Raw genomic sequence first — 16,098 nt, forward strand, 5'->3', positions numbered from 1 at the left:
GTCATAAAAGCTGGAAATAATGTAATTCTATTCAGTTTCCCAAAAATACTATTTTCACAAACATCCTATTCAGGGACATCTGGCTCAGTGGGTGGGTGTAAGGAAAATCTTCTCCTTAGACTGTTTTCCTGTAGGCTATGGCACACGACCAAAGTCCTTTACACAGAAGTGAGGTGATACTTCACTGTAAAAACCCATGCAAAAGGTTACTACAGGCTCTTTCCATGGCAATGTACATGGCGTCATAAACTCCTCATTGGTCGCTGAAAGTTAACAGGGGCGTGCATTTCCGGTAATCTCATATTGTGTATTTGCACTTTCCCCAGTCACACAGAGAGAAGAGGTCCCGGGCACATAAGTATACAAACCTGGATATTCAGGCGAATAAATGCCACCAAGTATGACCAAGAGCTCGGCGAATAAACTGACAAATGGAGATGTTTTCCACCGGGCGTCCAACGGTAAGACTTCATCGAGAAGGAACGGTTTCGTTAAGAATCATTGCTTGTTCCAACAACCGCAACAGAAGAATCGGCGCCCGAATGAGGTGAGGCCCACCCGTCAACACTACTGCCACTGCCGCTCGATGAGAATAGGGAATGACCTTTAGAGTATCTGGCAACAATATAGATTGAATAAACACAGCCCAATCAAATGTAGCGACTTATTCCAACTATTTTATCTGTCGCTTTTTTAAACTAGTATTGAAGTTGAGTCATTGTAACAAGTTTGATAGGGTGGATGTTTTGTGACGAAATGATTAAGCCTCAGAATGTGTTGACTGAATTAAAATAATTATTTATCGTGTCCGTTTGGTGAAAGTGTGTCTCAACACAGCAAAGCATCACCACATAAGTATAAGTATGTATGTATGTATGTATGTATGTATGTATGTATGTATGTATGTATGTATGTGTGTGTGTGTGTGTGTGTGTGTGTGTGTGTGTGTGTGTTACAAACAACTACATCAGCAACACATGTGGTTACAGTTAACAGTTGGTATGGGGGGAGCAGTTATTTATTCAATGTACTGGTGGGGATGAATGATTTCTGGGCTCAGGTGGTTTGGTAAAGATGGACTCTGAATCGGTGGGTTGATGGTAGCTGGTACTCCTGGTTGAGTGGGTGTGTCAGGTCGGTGGCAATTCTCGCTCCTGCCCTCACAGCTCTCTCCAAGAACAGCGCTTCCAAGGTCTTGAGTTTAACTCCACTGATTTTGCTTGACAGCGTTACTATTTTGTGTAGTTGTTTTTTGTTTTAGATGGATAGCTGATTGTACCAGGCTTGGAAACAGAAAGTGACAACACTGAACAATGTATGTTTAGAATATGGCTGATATTATTTTATTGACCGGGTATTTATTGAATCTCCTCATGAAATAGTCGTTGTCCCTTTTTGTATATCTGTTGTGTATTTGCAGTCCGAGAGAGTTTTGAGTCGATTTTATAGTTCCAAGATATTTGTATTGCTCAATTGATTTTATTTGTTCTGAGTCAATGTGGGATTGGCCCGGTGTCATCTTCTATGGTTCTGAAGTTTGTAATTTCCTTTTTTTTTTACATTAAGAATGAGTCTGGCGCAAAGAAAACATTCTGTGAAGTGTGTTATTTCTGTCCTGTGGTCATCCTGGACCCCTCGATTAGACTGAAGAATAGGCTATGGGTGTTGTTAGACAGCATAATCATAGGCTGCTATGCTTTCATTGTGTAGGTTATTTAGTTTACTAACCAATTAACAATCAGCCACATGCTAGACTCATTTTCACCATTGTTTTCCCAAAACTCACTTTTAAACTAATCTTTTACGACATAAAGTCACCCTTTTAAACTCCTATCCGGTTTTTAAATGATCAAATAACATTTTATTGGTCACGTGCATGTGTTTAGCTGACGTTATTGCGGGAGTAGCGAAATGCTTGTGTTTCTAGCTCCGACAGTGCAGTAACATCTAATGAGTAATATCTAACAATTGCACATATACTCAACACACAAATCTAAGTAAAGGAATGATGAATTTACAATATATAAATATATGGACGAGCAATGTCAGAGCGGCATAGCCTAAGATACAGTAGAATAGAATACAGTATATACATATGAGATGAGTAATGCAAGATATGTGAACATTATTAAAGTGGCTATTGTTCAATTTATTAAAGTGGCCAGTGATTCCAAGTCTATGTATCTAGGCAGCAGCCTCTAATGTGCTAGTGATGGCTGTTTAACAGTCTGATGGCCTTGAGATAGAAGCTGTTTTTCAGTCTCTCGGTCCCAGATTTGATGCACCTGTACTGACTTCGCCTTCTGGATGATAGCGGGGTGAACAGGCAGTGGCTCGGGTGGTTGTTGTCCTTGATGATCTTTTTGGCCTTCCTGTGATATCGGGTGCTGTAGGTGTCCGAGAGGGCAGGTAGTTTTCCCCCGGTGATGTGTTGGGCAGACCGTACCACCCTCTGGAGAGCTCTGCGGTTGCGGGTGGTGCAGTTGCCGTACCAGGCAGTGATAAGCCCGACAGGATGCTCTCAGTTGTGCGTCTGTAAGAGTTTGTGAGGGTCTTAGGTGACAAGCCACATTTTCTTCAGCCTCCTGAGGTTTGAGAGGCGCTTGTTGTGTCTTCTTCACCACACTGTCTGTGTGGGTGGACCATTTCAGTTTGTCACTGATGTGTACGCCAAGGAACTTGAAGCTTTCCACCTTCTCCACTGTGGTCCCGTCGATGTGGATAGGGGGGTGCTCCCTCTGCTGTTTCCTGAAGTCCACGATCATCTCCTTTGTTGAGTGAGAGGTTATTTTCCTGGCACAACACTCCCAAATCCCTCACCTCCTCGCTGTAGGCTGTTGTCATTGTTGGTGATCAAGCCTTTGTGGAACCACAGTGTTGAGGATCAGAGGAGTAAAGGTGGAACATACATCTCGTGTCTGAGCCGTTGAATTGCACCTCCACTTTGTCTCTGTACTGACGTTTTGCCCGTTTGATTGCCTTATGGAGGGAATAACTACACTGTTTGTATTCTGCCATATTCCCAGTCACCTTGCCATGGTTAAATACGGTGCTTCGTGCTTTCAGTTTTGCGCAAATGCTGCCACCTATCCACAGTTTCTGGTTTGGGTAGTTTTTAATAGTCACAGTGGGTACAACATCTCCTATACACTTCCTGATGAACTCACTCACCGTATCCGTGTATTCGTCTATGTTATTCTTAGGGGCTACCCGGAAAATATCCCAGTCCACGTGATCAAAACAATCTTGAAGCGTGGATTCCGATTGGTCAGACCAGTGTTGAGTAGTCTTTAGCACGGGTACTTCCTGTTTGAGTTTCTGCCTATAGGAAGGGAGGAGCAAAATGGGAGTCGTGGTCAGATTTGCCGAAAGGAAGGCGGGGGAGTGCCTTGTAAACATCCCGGAAGTTGGAGTAGCAGTGATCGAGTGTTTTAGCAGTGTGAGTACTACACTCTGTGTTAGAACTTCGGCAGCCTTTTTCTCAAATTTGCTTTGTTAAAATCCTCAGCCACAATACATGCTGCCTCAGGATATGTGGTTTCCAGTTTGCATAACATGACGATTCGATTTTATTAGGATCCCCATTAGCCAAAGCCAATGGTGACAGCTATTCTTACTGGAGTCCAACACCATAACCTAAAAGACTAAACATTTAAAGACATGAACATGTAGTTTGCGTGGTGTAGAAGTTCCCTCACGACGCCAGGACAGCGGAGTCAATCACCACCTTCCGGAGACACCTGAAACCCCACCTCTTTAAGGAATACCTAGGATAGGATAAAGTAATCCTTCTAACCCCCCCCCCCTTAAAAGATTTAGATGCACTATTGTAAAGTGGTTGTTCCACTGGATATCATAAGGTGAATGCACCATTTTGTAAGTCGCTCTGGATAAGAGCGTCTGCTAAATGACTTAAATGTAATGTAAAATGTAAAAGTTCTGCTGACACTGACACTACCATGGAGAATACCAGTCAGAACCAGGAGGCAACATAACTGCAGAGGAGTACTTTGTCTCCCAGGCAGCACACGCATGACGCAACACAAGCCTCCCCCTGGGGATAATGGCTGCTGGCTATAGGAAGTGGTCCTTGGGAGGGCTGAATGTCTCTGAGCACAGAAGGAGAGAGGATGAGGAAAAGGGACACTGACAGCTAGGCGTTGATGTGTTGAGCTTGGGGTGGTTGGACACACACTTGAGGCTACCGCGGAATTCTAAATTGAACCCTTTTTCCTATACCCCTCGGGCAATGTAGATATGAAAGGGTTGTATAGAAACCAAACAACATGGTAATAACGTATACCTGGAGCTCCATCTAGTCCACTGATGGACAGAATGAATATTCTCTATACACTTGACCTATGGACTACCGTCTGATCTTAACAAGTGTCTTGGGGACAGGAATTCGTCCTTCAGAAGCATTGGAATTTGGAGCATTTTGAATTGAACGTAACTGACTGGTTGGCCCCTTTAACAGCTCTCAACCCAAACGTGATCTTTGTTGAACTAGTGATGCAGATAATCCAACAGTACCCTCCTTATCCTACCCACCCTTGGTTGATAATCCTGGTGTTGTATCACTGTCGAGAGTTTAATAAAGATTAGGTTTAGGAGCGGCAAAAATTGAGAGCCTAGGCATTCACTTCGTTGGCATTGCCCTCTATAAGACTTCTTTATCCAGCTCATGTGACAGAGACAGGTCCTGGATGTGTGGAACTTTTCATGGAATAGAAAACACCCTATTAGACTACTGTTCCTGTTTCGTCCAGAGCCTGGGCTCACACGACAGTTGCTCTTCGGACGGTTGCTAATGCACAGCTATAAAATGTATTGAGATATGATCTGGTTTTTAGTGGCTGGAGGGCCTAGGCCACTAACTGCTCTCTCTGAAGGGTATATTTGACTTTAAACATTTCTCTTTGTGTTTTCAGTTAGCTTGAAGGTCGACTTGTTAGCAGTCAGACCTGTATGTGGGTTAGTGGTGTAGTTTAGAGGGATAATTCCTTATGGGAGAATGACTCTGGGACCAGTTTGATCAGTTCTGAGCTGCACTGAGCACGTAGTCCACACGCGCACACACCATAAAGGTAGAGAGAGGCATGACTGGGTCACATGTGGTTGCTAAGCAGCCAGGGTTTATTGGGTGACCAGGCTGACTGACTTTAGGTCGTTTGATTTGAGAGTTTAGTTTTCAACACAATAAGCCACAGTTCAGCCTCAATGAAAACCCTCTGGATAGCCCTCTGAGCCCAGGGTCCAGGTGATCTGGTTTTGCAGGAGGGATCAAAAACACTGTCACTGTATTCAGGGGTCTGTTTTGTCCCACTGTTTTTAACAAACCATCTTTATTCAAAGGATCTAAGCTATACTACATACATACATACATACATACATACAGTTGAAGTTGGATGTTTACATACACTTAGGATGGAGTCATTTAAAATGTGTATTTCAACCACTCCACAAATTTCTTGTTAACAAACTATAGTTTTGGCAAGTCGGTTAGGACATCAACTTTGTGCATGACACAAGTAATTTTTCCAACAATTGTTTACAGACAGATTATTTCACTTATAATTCACTGTATCACAATTCCAGTGGGTCAGAAGTTTACATACACTAAGTTGACTGTGCCTTTAAACAGCTTGGAAAATTCCAGAAAATGATATCATGGCTTTAGAAGCTTCTGATAGGCTAATTGACATCATTTGAGTCAATTGGAGGTGTACCTGTGGATGTATTTGAAGGCCTACCTTCAAACTCCGTGCCTCTTTGCTTGACATCATGGGAAAATCAAAAGAAATCAGCCAAGACCTCAGAAAAAAAATTGTAGACCTCCACAAGTCTGGTTCATCGTTGGGAGCAATTTCCAAACGCCTGAAGATACCACGTTCATCTGTACAAGCAATAGTACACAAGTATAAACACCATGGGAACACGCAGCCGTCATACCGCTCAGGTAGGAGACGTGTTCTGTCTACGGTTTGCAACTGCACATGGGGACAAAGATCGCACTTTTTGGAGAAATGTCCTCTGGTCTGATACAAAAATAGAACTGTTTAGCCATAATGACCATCGTTATGTTTGGAGGGAAAGGGGGGAGGCTTGCAAGCCAAAGACACCATCCCAACCGTGAAGCATGGGGGTGGCAGCATCATGTTGTGGGGGTGCTTTGCTGCAGGAGGGACTGGTGCACTTCACAAAATAGATTGCATCATGAGGGAGGAAAATGATGTGGATATATTGAAGCAACATTTCAAGACATCAGTCAGGAAGTTAAAGCTTGGTCACAAATCGGTCTTCCAAATGACCAATGACCCCAAGCATACTTCCAAAGTTGTGGCAAAATGACTTAAGGACAACAAAGTCAAGGTTTTGGAGTGGCCATCACAAAGCCCTGACCTCAATCCCATAGAGAATTTGTGGGCAGAACTGAAAACGCGTGTGCGAGCAAGGAGGCCTACAAACCTGACTGTTACACCAGCTCTGCCAGGAGGATTGGGCCAAAATTCACCCAACTTATTGTGGGAAGCTTGCGGAAGGCCACCCGAGATGTTTGGCCCAAGTTAAACAATTTAAAGCAATGCTACTAAATACTAATTGAGTGCATGTAAACTTCTGACCCACTGGGAATGTGATGAAATAAATAAAAGTGTGTGTGTGTGTGTATATATATATATATGTATGTGTGTGTGTGTGTGTGTGTGTGTGTGTGTGTGTGTGTGTGTGTGTGTGTGTGTGTGTGTGTGTGTGTTTCTATAGAGCAAACAGATTAGGCCCGACTAAAAGTAATTCATGACTTTGTAAGGAGAGTCAGAGAGATACAGTATGTCTGCTGAGCGGGTTTAACACTTCTGTATCTGTGTTATATGTAGATTAGTTTAACACTTCTGTGATCAAAGGCTCATTTTATTCACTCAAATGCCATTTGTTGATCTTTTCTCAGCTTGGGTGTGTCCCATGGGACAGACTGCAGTGGTGCAACCACCATTAGACTTCTGCAGTCACCACAGGCTAACATTAGAACAGACTAGGCTACCCAATAAATGGTGGTTCCTATGCTCCCTGTTTTGCTTGACTAAAATTGCATGTAAAGATCAACACCAAAACCCTTCCAGTCAGCAACACAACCATGTTCTGTTTGTCTGTGTATTTTCTTCTCCTCCAGAACAACCATGTTGTTTGTAATGCCAGCCTGTACAACAAAGCGTTTGTGGAGCAGTTTGAGGAGACTCCTCTGCTTGTGGCGGTCCTCACATACGTGGGCTACGGGATCCTCACCATCTTCGGGTACCTGCGGGACTTCCTCCGGCACTGGGGCATGGAGAAGTGCCATGTGGCCAGAGAGAGGGAGGAGCAGAAGGTAAGAGATGCACATTAGTTTTTCCTTGTAGGCTATTCACTTTTTTTCTGTTTAGCTGCCGTCTTCGATGTGTGTTTGTTCTCACTGACAGATCTAGAATCAGATTACCCCGCCCCTGAATCGGATTACCCTGCCCCTGAATCGGATTACCCCGCCCCTGAATCCTTTTTTTTAACCATTAACCTCTTACATCTAGACGTTCCGCTAGCGGAACACCTGCTCCAATATCCAATGATAGGCGTGGCGCGAATTACAAATTCCTCAAAAATACAAAAACTTCAATTTTTCAAACATATGACAATTTTTTTTACAGCATTTTAAAGACAAGACTCTCCTTTATCTAACCACACTGTCCGATTTCAAAAAGGCTTTACAGCGAAAGCAAAACATTAGATTATGTCAGCAGAGTACCCAGCCAGAAATAATCAGACACCGATTTTTCAAGCTAGCATATAATGTCACAAAAAACAAAACCACAGCTAAATGCAGCACTAACCTTTGATGATCTTCATCAGATGACAACCCTAGGACATTATGTTATACAATACATGCATGTTTTGTTCAATCAAGTTCATATTTATATCAAAAACCAGCTTTTTACATTAGCATGTGACGTTCAGAACTAGCATTCCCACCGAACACTTCCGGTGAATTTACTAAATTACTCACGATAAACGTTCACAAAAAACAACAATTATTTTAAGAATTATAGATACAGAACTCCTTTGTGCAATCGAGGTGTCCGATTTTAAAATAGCTTTTCGGTGAAAGCACATTTTGCAATATTCTGAGTACATAGCCCGGCATCACAGGGCTAGCTATTTAGACACCCAGCAAGTTTAGCCTTCACCAAACTCCGATTTACTATTAGAAAAGTTTGATTACCTTTGGTGTTCTTCGTCAGAATGCACTCCCAGGACTGCTACTTCAATAACAAATGTTGGTTTGGTTCAAAATAATCCATTGTTATATCCAAATAGTGGCGTTTTGTTCGTGCGTTCAAGACACTATCCGAATGGTAAAGAAGGGTGACGAAGGGTCACGCGCACGACGCATTTCGTGACAAAAAAATTCTAAATATTCTATTACCGTACTTCGAAGCATGTCAACCGCTGTTTAAAATCAATTTTTATGCCATTTTTCTCGTAAAAAAGCGATAATATTCCGACCAGGAGTGGTGGTTTTCGTTCAAAGATAAAACATGGAGTCAACTCGTGCACGAGCCTGAGTCTCACAGTACTGTGACCAGCCACTATCCAAACGCGCTAATGTTTTTCAGCCAGAGCCTGCAAAGCCACGATTCAGCTTTTTGCCGCCTTCTGAGAGCCCATGGGAGCCGTAGGAAGTGTCACGTAACAGCAGAGATCCCCTGTATTGGATAGAGATAATCAAGAAGGGCAAGAAATTGTCAGACAGGGCACTTCCTGCATGGAATCTTCTCAGGTTTTGGCCTGCCAAATGAGTTCTGTTATACTCACAGACACCATTCAAACAGTTTTAGAAACTTTAGGGTGTTTTCTATCCAAAGCTAATAATTATATGCATATTCTTGTTTCTGGGCAGGAGTAATAATCAGATTAAATCGGGTACGTTTTTTTATCCGGCCGTGAAAATACTGCCCCCTAGCCATAACAGGTTAAGGGTTTGGAGAAATAGCTGACCCTGTGTCAGTGGTTACTGGTTAGGGGCAACTTCTGTCTACCTAGTCCTTCATTGCCATTCATTCATTGCTTCCACTCTAAAACGGTTCTATGATGTAGGCTATTACAGTGCTAATATTTCCTCTGGTGCTATGTGAATAGGGTGTGAAATATGCCTGAACAATACAGACGTGTAACATGGGAAGGTGTGAAAGGGATTTCTCCAGACACATTCCACTACAGCTTTAGCGTTTTCGAAACCTGTTTTTTGTAAACCGCAATGCTCAGTGCAACCGTTATGCCAAACCAGTTGTCTTGAAGCTGTAAAAGAGACACACCTATGCCTGTGAGGAATTTGCGTTGTCTATAAACACACTCTTTCTGGCACCCAGCTAGTGCACACCAAATGCTTTACTATTGAACAGTAAAGTCAAACAACTTCTTTGAAAGCTTGGGAGAAAGACATACCTGTGTGTTTGCATAAATTCAGACCGTGTTATTGATTCCATCTCTCGGTCTCTGTGTCTCTCTCTCTCTCTCTCTCTCTGTGTCTCTCTGTCTGTGTTTTCTAGGACTTTGTTCCACTGTACCAGGACTTTGAGAACTTCTACACCCGGAATCTATACATGCGTATCCGTGACAACTGGAACAGGCCGATCTGCAGTGTTCCAGGAGCCAAGATGGACCTGTTGGAGAGGGCCTCTAAAGACTACAACTGGACCTTCCAGTGAGTGGCCCATTCTAACCATAACTCTAACAGGGCTTGTGTACATGTGTAACTACTAGACTATTGTATTTGGTACTGTACACTCTGGACCTACCCATGGACTATCATGGCTTTTACAGGGAGTAGATGGGTCTGTGTGAGAACTACCCATGTCATGGAAGGGTCTATCATGCCCCCTCTATCACCTACAGGTCATTGTCCTACTTACAATGATAAGAGAGGGAAGTCTATCTGGGGACGAACGTGATGTGTAGAAACCAACAGACGATATCTGTCCCGTCTCGTTGTGTGGTAATGGTTAACCTCGTTCACTCTTTGCTAGGCATGTTATGCTGCTGTCACAACTGCATGTAAGTGTTAGGGAACCTGTTAAAAACAATACCTGATATTATTGTCAACACGATAGCTACTCTTGCTGCTTGTCAAAACTCACAAGTACAGTTTAAAACAAAATAAAGAAACAGAAGCCCTCATTTGGTGTGTTTCGCATTATCAGAAGGTTTTAAAATACAGGACTTCACAGTGTAAAATCAGACCTCCTCCAACACAACTGTAACTTCACAGTGTAAAATCAGACCTCCTCCAACACAACTGTAACTTCACAGTGTAAAATCAGACCTCCTCCAACACAACCTGTAACTTCACAGTGTAAAATCAGACCTCCTCCAACACAACTGTAACTTCACAGTGTAAAATCAGACCTCCTCCAACACAACTGTAACTTCACAGTGTAAAATCAGACCTCCTCCAACACAACTGTAACTTCACAGTGTAAAATCAGACCTCCTCCAACACAACTGTAACTTCACAGTGTAAAATCAGACCTCCTCCAACACAACTGTAACTTCACAGTGTAAAATCAGACCTCCTCCAACACAACTGTAACTTCACAGTGTAAAATCAGACCTCCTCCAACACAACTGTAACTTCACAGTGTAAAATCAGACCTCCTCCAACACAACTGTAACTTCACAGTGTAAAATCAGACCTCCTCCAACACAACTGTAGTTCAGTCTCGTCAGAGTTGCAGTAAGTTGTCTTTCTACCCAGACACACAGGTAAGGTGGTGAAAGACGTGATCAACATGGGTTCATATAACTACCTGGGCTTTGCTGAGAACACTGGGAGGTGTGCCGACGCTGCCACAGAGTCGACCCACCACTATGGCGTTGGAGTGGGTAGCACCCGCTATGAGATGGGTAAGACATGGTTATAATCACCTTCTTGTTGGGGACAAGGGCCGTTTTTGTTTTTAAACACTCATATCTGTGGACCGCAGGTAGAGCATGGCGCTTACAACGCCAGGATAGTGGGTTCGGTTCCCGGTACTACCGTACCTAAATGTATGCACGTGTGACTGTTACGTTGCTTGGATAAACGTATCTTCTAAATGGCATATGTTATTTAAAACAAAGCGCTGATACAAAACGTTGGTAAAATATCCACTGCAGACAACCTTCTGGGGCCCACTCATTCTGTTGTTGGGCTTGGTTGTGCCGTCTACTTTTGTAGTTTTGCAATTTTTAAAGGAAACAAGGAAACAAAAGTCCTCTTTTGTCATGTACCCCACAATGACAGAGCACAGAATAGAAAGACATGTTGGACATTAACATTCTAGTCAAGTTCTCCTCCATGCATTGTTTATGTCAGGCCCTTGTTATGTGCAGGAAGCTGTTGTTCTGAGGTAGTGCATCTTTGTGTTGTTGTATTGTAGTATGACCTGAACAGTTGTATTGAGTTAAAAGGAGTGTTTGTTTCTCCATGGATAGTGATGTTGATTTAGAGCATCACTGTAACTGATATGGATACTAGTGAATTTTAGTTAGTACATCTGTATTGATGTCGTGCGCTTTATGTTGACATGAACACTTGTTAAAGTAAGACGTCATTTTTATTTACATGTTCCTGTTCCTGCTGTATCCAGGTAACCTGGACCTCCATGAGGAGTTGGAACAGCTGGTTGCTAGGTTCCTGGGGGTGGAGTCATCTATGGCGTTTGGGATGGGCTTTGCTACCAACTCCATGAACATTCCGGCTCTGGCTGGAAAGGTAGGGATAAAAATATATTTCTCACATGCTTCGTAAACAACAGGTAAATGGTTACTTACGAGTCCTTATCTAACAATGATTTAAAGATAAATAAAAACATAGAAAAAGTGACACAAGGAATAAATACACAGTGAATAACGAATACAAATATTAGGTTCAAAAAGCATGGCTGTATAGGGAGTAGAATATAACATGGCTGTATACAGGGAGTAGAATAGGACATGGCTGTATACAGGGAGTAGAATAGGACATGGCTGTATACAGGGAGTAGAATAGGACATGGCTGTATACAGGGAGTATAATAGGACATGGCTGTATACAGGGAGTAGAATAGGACATGGCTGTATACAGGGAGTAGAATAGGACATGGCTGTATACAGGGAGTAGAATAGGACATGGCTGTATACAGGGAGTAGAATAGGACATGGCTCTATACCGGGAGTAGAATAGGACATGGCTCTATACCGGGAGTAGAATAGGACATGGCTGTATACAGGGAGTAGAATAGGACATGGCTGTATACAGGGAGTAGAATAGGACATGGCTGTATACAGGGAGTAGAATAGGACATGGCTGTATACAGGGAGTAGAATAGGACATGGCTGTATACAGGGAGTAGAATAGGACATGGCTGTATACAGGGAGTAGAATAGGACATGGCTGTATACAGGGAGTAGAATAGGACATGGCTGGATACAGGGAGTAGAATAGGACATGGCTGGATACAGGGAGTATAATGTACTGCTCAAAAAAATAAAGGGAACACTTAAACAACACAATGTAACTCCAAGTCAATCACACTTCTGTGAAATCAAACTGTCCACTTAGGAAGCAACACTGATTGACAATACATTTCACTTGCTGTTGTGCAAATGGAATAGACAACAGGTGAAAATTATAGGCAATAAGCAAGACACCCCCAATAAAGGTGGAGACCACAGACCATTTCTCAGTTTCTATGCTTCCTGGCTGTTTTGGTCACTTTTGAATGCTGGCGGTGCTTTCACTCTAGTGGTAGCATGAGACGGAGTCAACAACCCACACAAGTGGCTCAGGTAGTGCAGCTCATCCAGGATGGCACATCAATGCGAGCTGTGGCAAGAAGGTTTGCTGTGTCTATCAGCGTAGTGTCCAGAGCATGGAGGCGCTACCAGGAGACAGGCCAGTACATCAGGAGACGTGGAGGAGGCCGTAGGAGGGCAACAACCCAGCAGCAGGACCGCTACCTCCGCCTTTGTGCAAGGAGGAGCAGGAGGAGCACTGCCAGAGCCCTGCAAAATGACCTCCAGCAGGCCACAAATGTGCATGTGTCTGCTCAAACGGTCAGAAACAGACTCCATGAGGGTGGTATGAGGGCCCGACGTCCACAGGTGGGGGTTGTGCTTTCAGCCCAACACCGTGCAGGACGTTTGGCATTTGCCAGAGAACACCAAGATTGGCAAATTCGCCACTGGCGCCCTGTGCTCTTCACAGATGAAAGCAGGTTCACACTGAGCACGTGACAGACGTGACAGAGTCTGGAGACGCCGTGGAGAACGTTCTGCTGCCTGCAACATCCTCCAGCATGACGGGTTTGGCGGTGGGTCAGTCATGGTGTGGGGTGGCATTTCTTTGGGAGGGCCGCACAGCCCTCCATGTGCTCGCCAGAGGTAGCCTGACTGCCATTAGGTACCGAGATGAGATCCTCAGACCCCTTGTGAGACCATATGCTGGTGCGGTTGGCCCTGGGTTCCTCCTAATGCAAGACAATGCTAGACCTCATGTGGCTGGAGTGTGTCAGCAGTTCCTGCAAGAGGAAGGCATTGATGCTATTGTCTGGCCCGCCCGTTCCCCAGACCTGAATCCAATTGAGCACATCTGGGACATCATGTCTCGCTCCATCCACCAACGCCACGTTGCACCACAGACTGTCCAGGAGTTGGCGGATGCTTTAGTCCAGGTCTGGGAGAAGATCCCTCAGGAGACCATCCGTCACCTTATCAGGAGCATGCCCAGGCGTTGTAGGGAGGTCATACAGGCACGTGGAGGCCACACACACACTACTGAGCCTCATTTTGACTTGTTTTAAGGACATTACATCAAAGTTGGATCAGCCTGTAGTGTGGTTTTCCACTTTAATTTTGAGTGTGACTCAAAATCCAGACCTCCATGGGTTGATAAATTGGATTTCCATTGATTATTTTTGTGTGATTTTGTTGTCAGCACATTCAACTATGTAAAGAAAAAAGTATTTAATAAGATTATTTTCTTTAATTCAGATCTAGGATGTGTTATTTAAGTGTTCCCTTTATTTTTTTGAGCAGTGTATAACATGGCTGTATACAGGGAGTAGAATAGGACATGGCTGTATACAGGGAGTAGAATAGGACATGGCTGTATAGGGAGTATAATATAACATGGCTGTATACAGGGAGTAGAATAGGACATGGCTGTATACAGGGAGTAGAATAGGACATGGCTGTATACAGGGAGTAGAATAGGACATGGCTGTATACAGGGAGTAGAATAGGACATGGCTGTATACAGGGAGTAGAATAGGACATGGCTGTATACAGGGAGTAGAATAGGACATGGCTGTATACAGGGAGTAGAATAGGACATGGCTGTATACAGGGAGTAGAATAGGACATGGCTGTATACAGGGAGTAGAATAGGACATGGCTGTATACAGGGAGTAGAATAGGACATGGCTGTATACAGGGAGTAGAATAGGACATGGCTGTATACAGGGAGTAGAATAGGACATGGCTGTATACAGGGAGTAGAATAGGACATGGCTGTATACAGGGAGTAGAATAGGACATGGCTGTATACAGGGAGTAGAATAGGACATGGCTGTATACAGGGAGTAGAATAGGACATGGCTGTATACAGGGAGTAGAATAGGACATGGCTGTATACAGGGAGTAGAATAGGACATGGCTGTATACAGGGAGTAGAATACGACATGGCTGTATACAGGGAGTAGAATAGGACATGGCTGGATACAGGGAGTAGAATAGGACATGGCTGGATACAGGGAGTAGAATAGGACATGGCTGGATACAGGGAGTAGAATAGGACATGGCTGGATACAGGGAGTAGAATAGGACATGGCTGTATACAGGGAGTAGAATAGGACATGGCTGTATACAGGGAGTAGAATAGGACATGGCTGTATACAGGGAGTAGAATAGGACATGGCTGGATACAGGGAGTAGAATAGGACATGGCTGGATACAGGGAGTAGAATAGGACATGGCTGTATACAGGGAGTATATACAAGGGGTCCCACGGGATTCCTGCCCCCTTCCGTCAGCTCACACTCGCGCCTCTCTCCAGTTGTAGCCATCACTAGGCTACCTCAGATACCAACCTATATCACTAGGCTAAATGAGGAAGCCTTCAATAGAGGAGTTGAAATGTTCTAGCCAAGGACCCATCACTAACATTAGAGCCAAAGAAAGGACCCATCACTAACATTAGAGCCAAAGAAAGGACCCATCACTAACATTAGAGCCAAAGAAAGGACCCATCACTAACATTAGAGCCAAAGAAAGGACCCATCACTAACATTAGAGCCAAAGAAAGGACCCATCACTAACATTAGAGCCAAAGAAAGGACCCATCACTAACATTAGAGACAAAGAAAGGACCCATCACTAACATTTAACATTAGAGCCAAAGAAAGAGCGATGTTTTAGCTACATTTGATGGAGTTGTCTGTAACAGTAAAGGAACCAGTTCACGGCTTGTTAAAAAAGCTGTGGTTTCATCAAATAGGATGCCAACCAGATAGAGACAAGCAGCCTGAAGCAGCATAGCATTCTGCTCCTAACAACTTTACCATCAGGCCCAGTAGTTTGTGTATTTAACTAAACCCCTGCTGTCTGAGGTGAGGAGGGAAATAAACATTGATTGACCTATGCAGTCCTGCCACTCAGGTTTTATTATCTGTAAATGTTAATGTGTGCTCAGCTGTAGGCTGCAGATTTCTGCGGTGCTGAGCAGACAGTCCTGTTGGGGTGTCAGTCCTCATCTTTCAGCCTTAACCAATCTACATTTAGGTCATTTAGAATATTTTCTTATCCAGAGACTTACAGAGGCCTACAGTCGTATGTATGTATGTATGTATGTATGTATGTATGTATGTATGTATGTATGTATGTATGTATGTATGACAACCACATGTCACATTTTGCATTACTGAAATTATTTTCAATACTTCCTAATCAAACACAATAGTCTAGATATTTCTGCGTGCAAAAATGAGCACGGGACCTGAGTGATTTATTTTTTTTTTTTATCGGGAAGGGACAGGAAAGTTCCGGGGTTATAGA

General features: G+C 43.6%; 1 protein-coding gene across 1 annotated transcript in view; it reads left to right on the top strand.

Moving 5' to 3' along the window:
• The first annotated feature begins 293 nt into the window (after window positions 1-293).
• The window catches only part of LOC106608234 (serine palmitoyltransferase 2), a 34,258-nt gene continuing 18,453 nt past the window's right edge, over window positions 294-16,098 (top strand). Inside the window, exons 1-5 of the mRNA XM_045721095.2 lie at window positions 294-547; window positions 7,169-7,363; window positions 9,576-9,730; window positions 10,781-10,929; window positions 11,655-11,779. Of these exons, the coding sequence (XP_045577051.1) occupies window positions 389-547; window positions 7,169-7,363; window positions 9,576-9,730; window positions 10,781-10,929; window positions 11,655-11,779 (783 nt within the window). The 5' untranslated portion in view covers window positions 294-388. The remainder of the gene's footprint in view (window positions 548-7,168; window positions 7,364-9,575; window positions 9,731-10,780; window positions 10,930-11,654; window positions 11,780-16,098) is intronic.

This window comes from Salmo salar, chromosome 06 (assembly GCF_965601325.2).
Source record: "Salmo salar chromosome 06, fSalSal1, whole genome shotgun sequence".
NCBI lineage: Eukaryota > Metazoa > Chordata > Actinopteri > Salmoniformes > Salmonidae > Salmo > Salmo salar.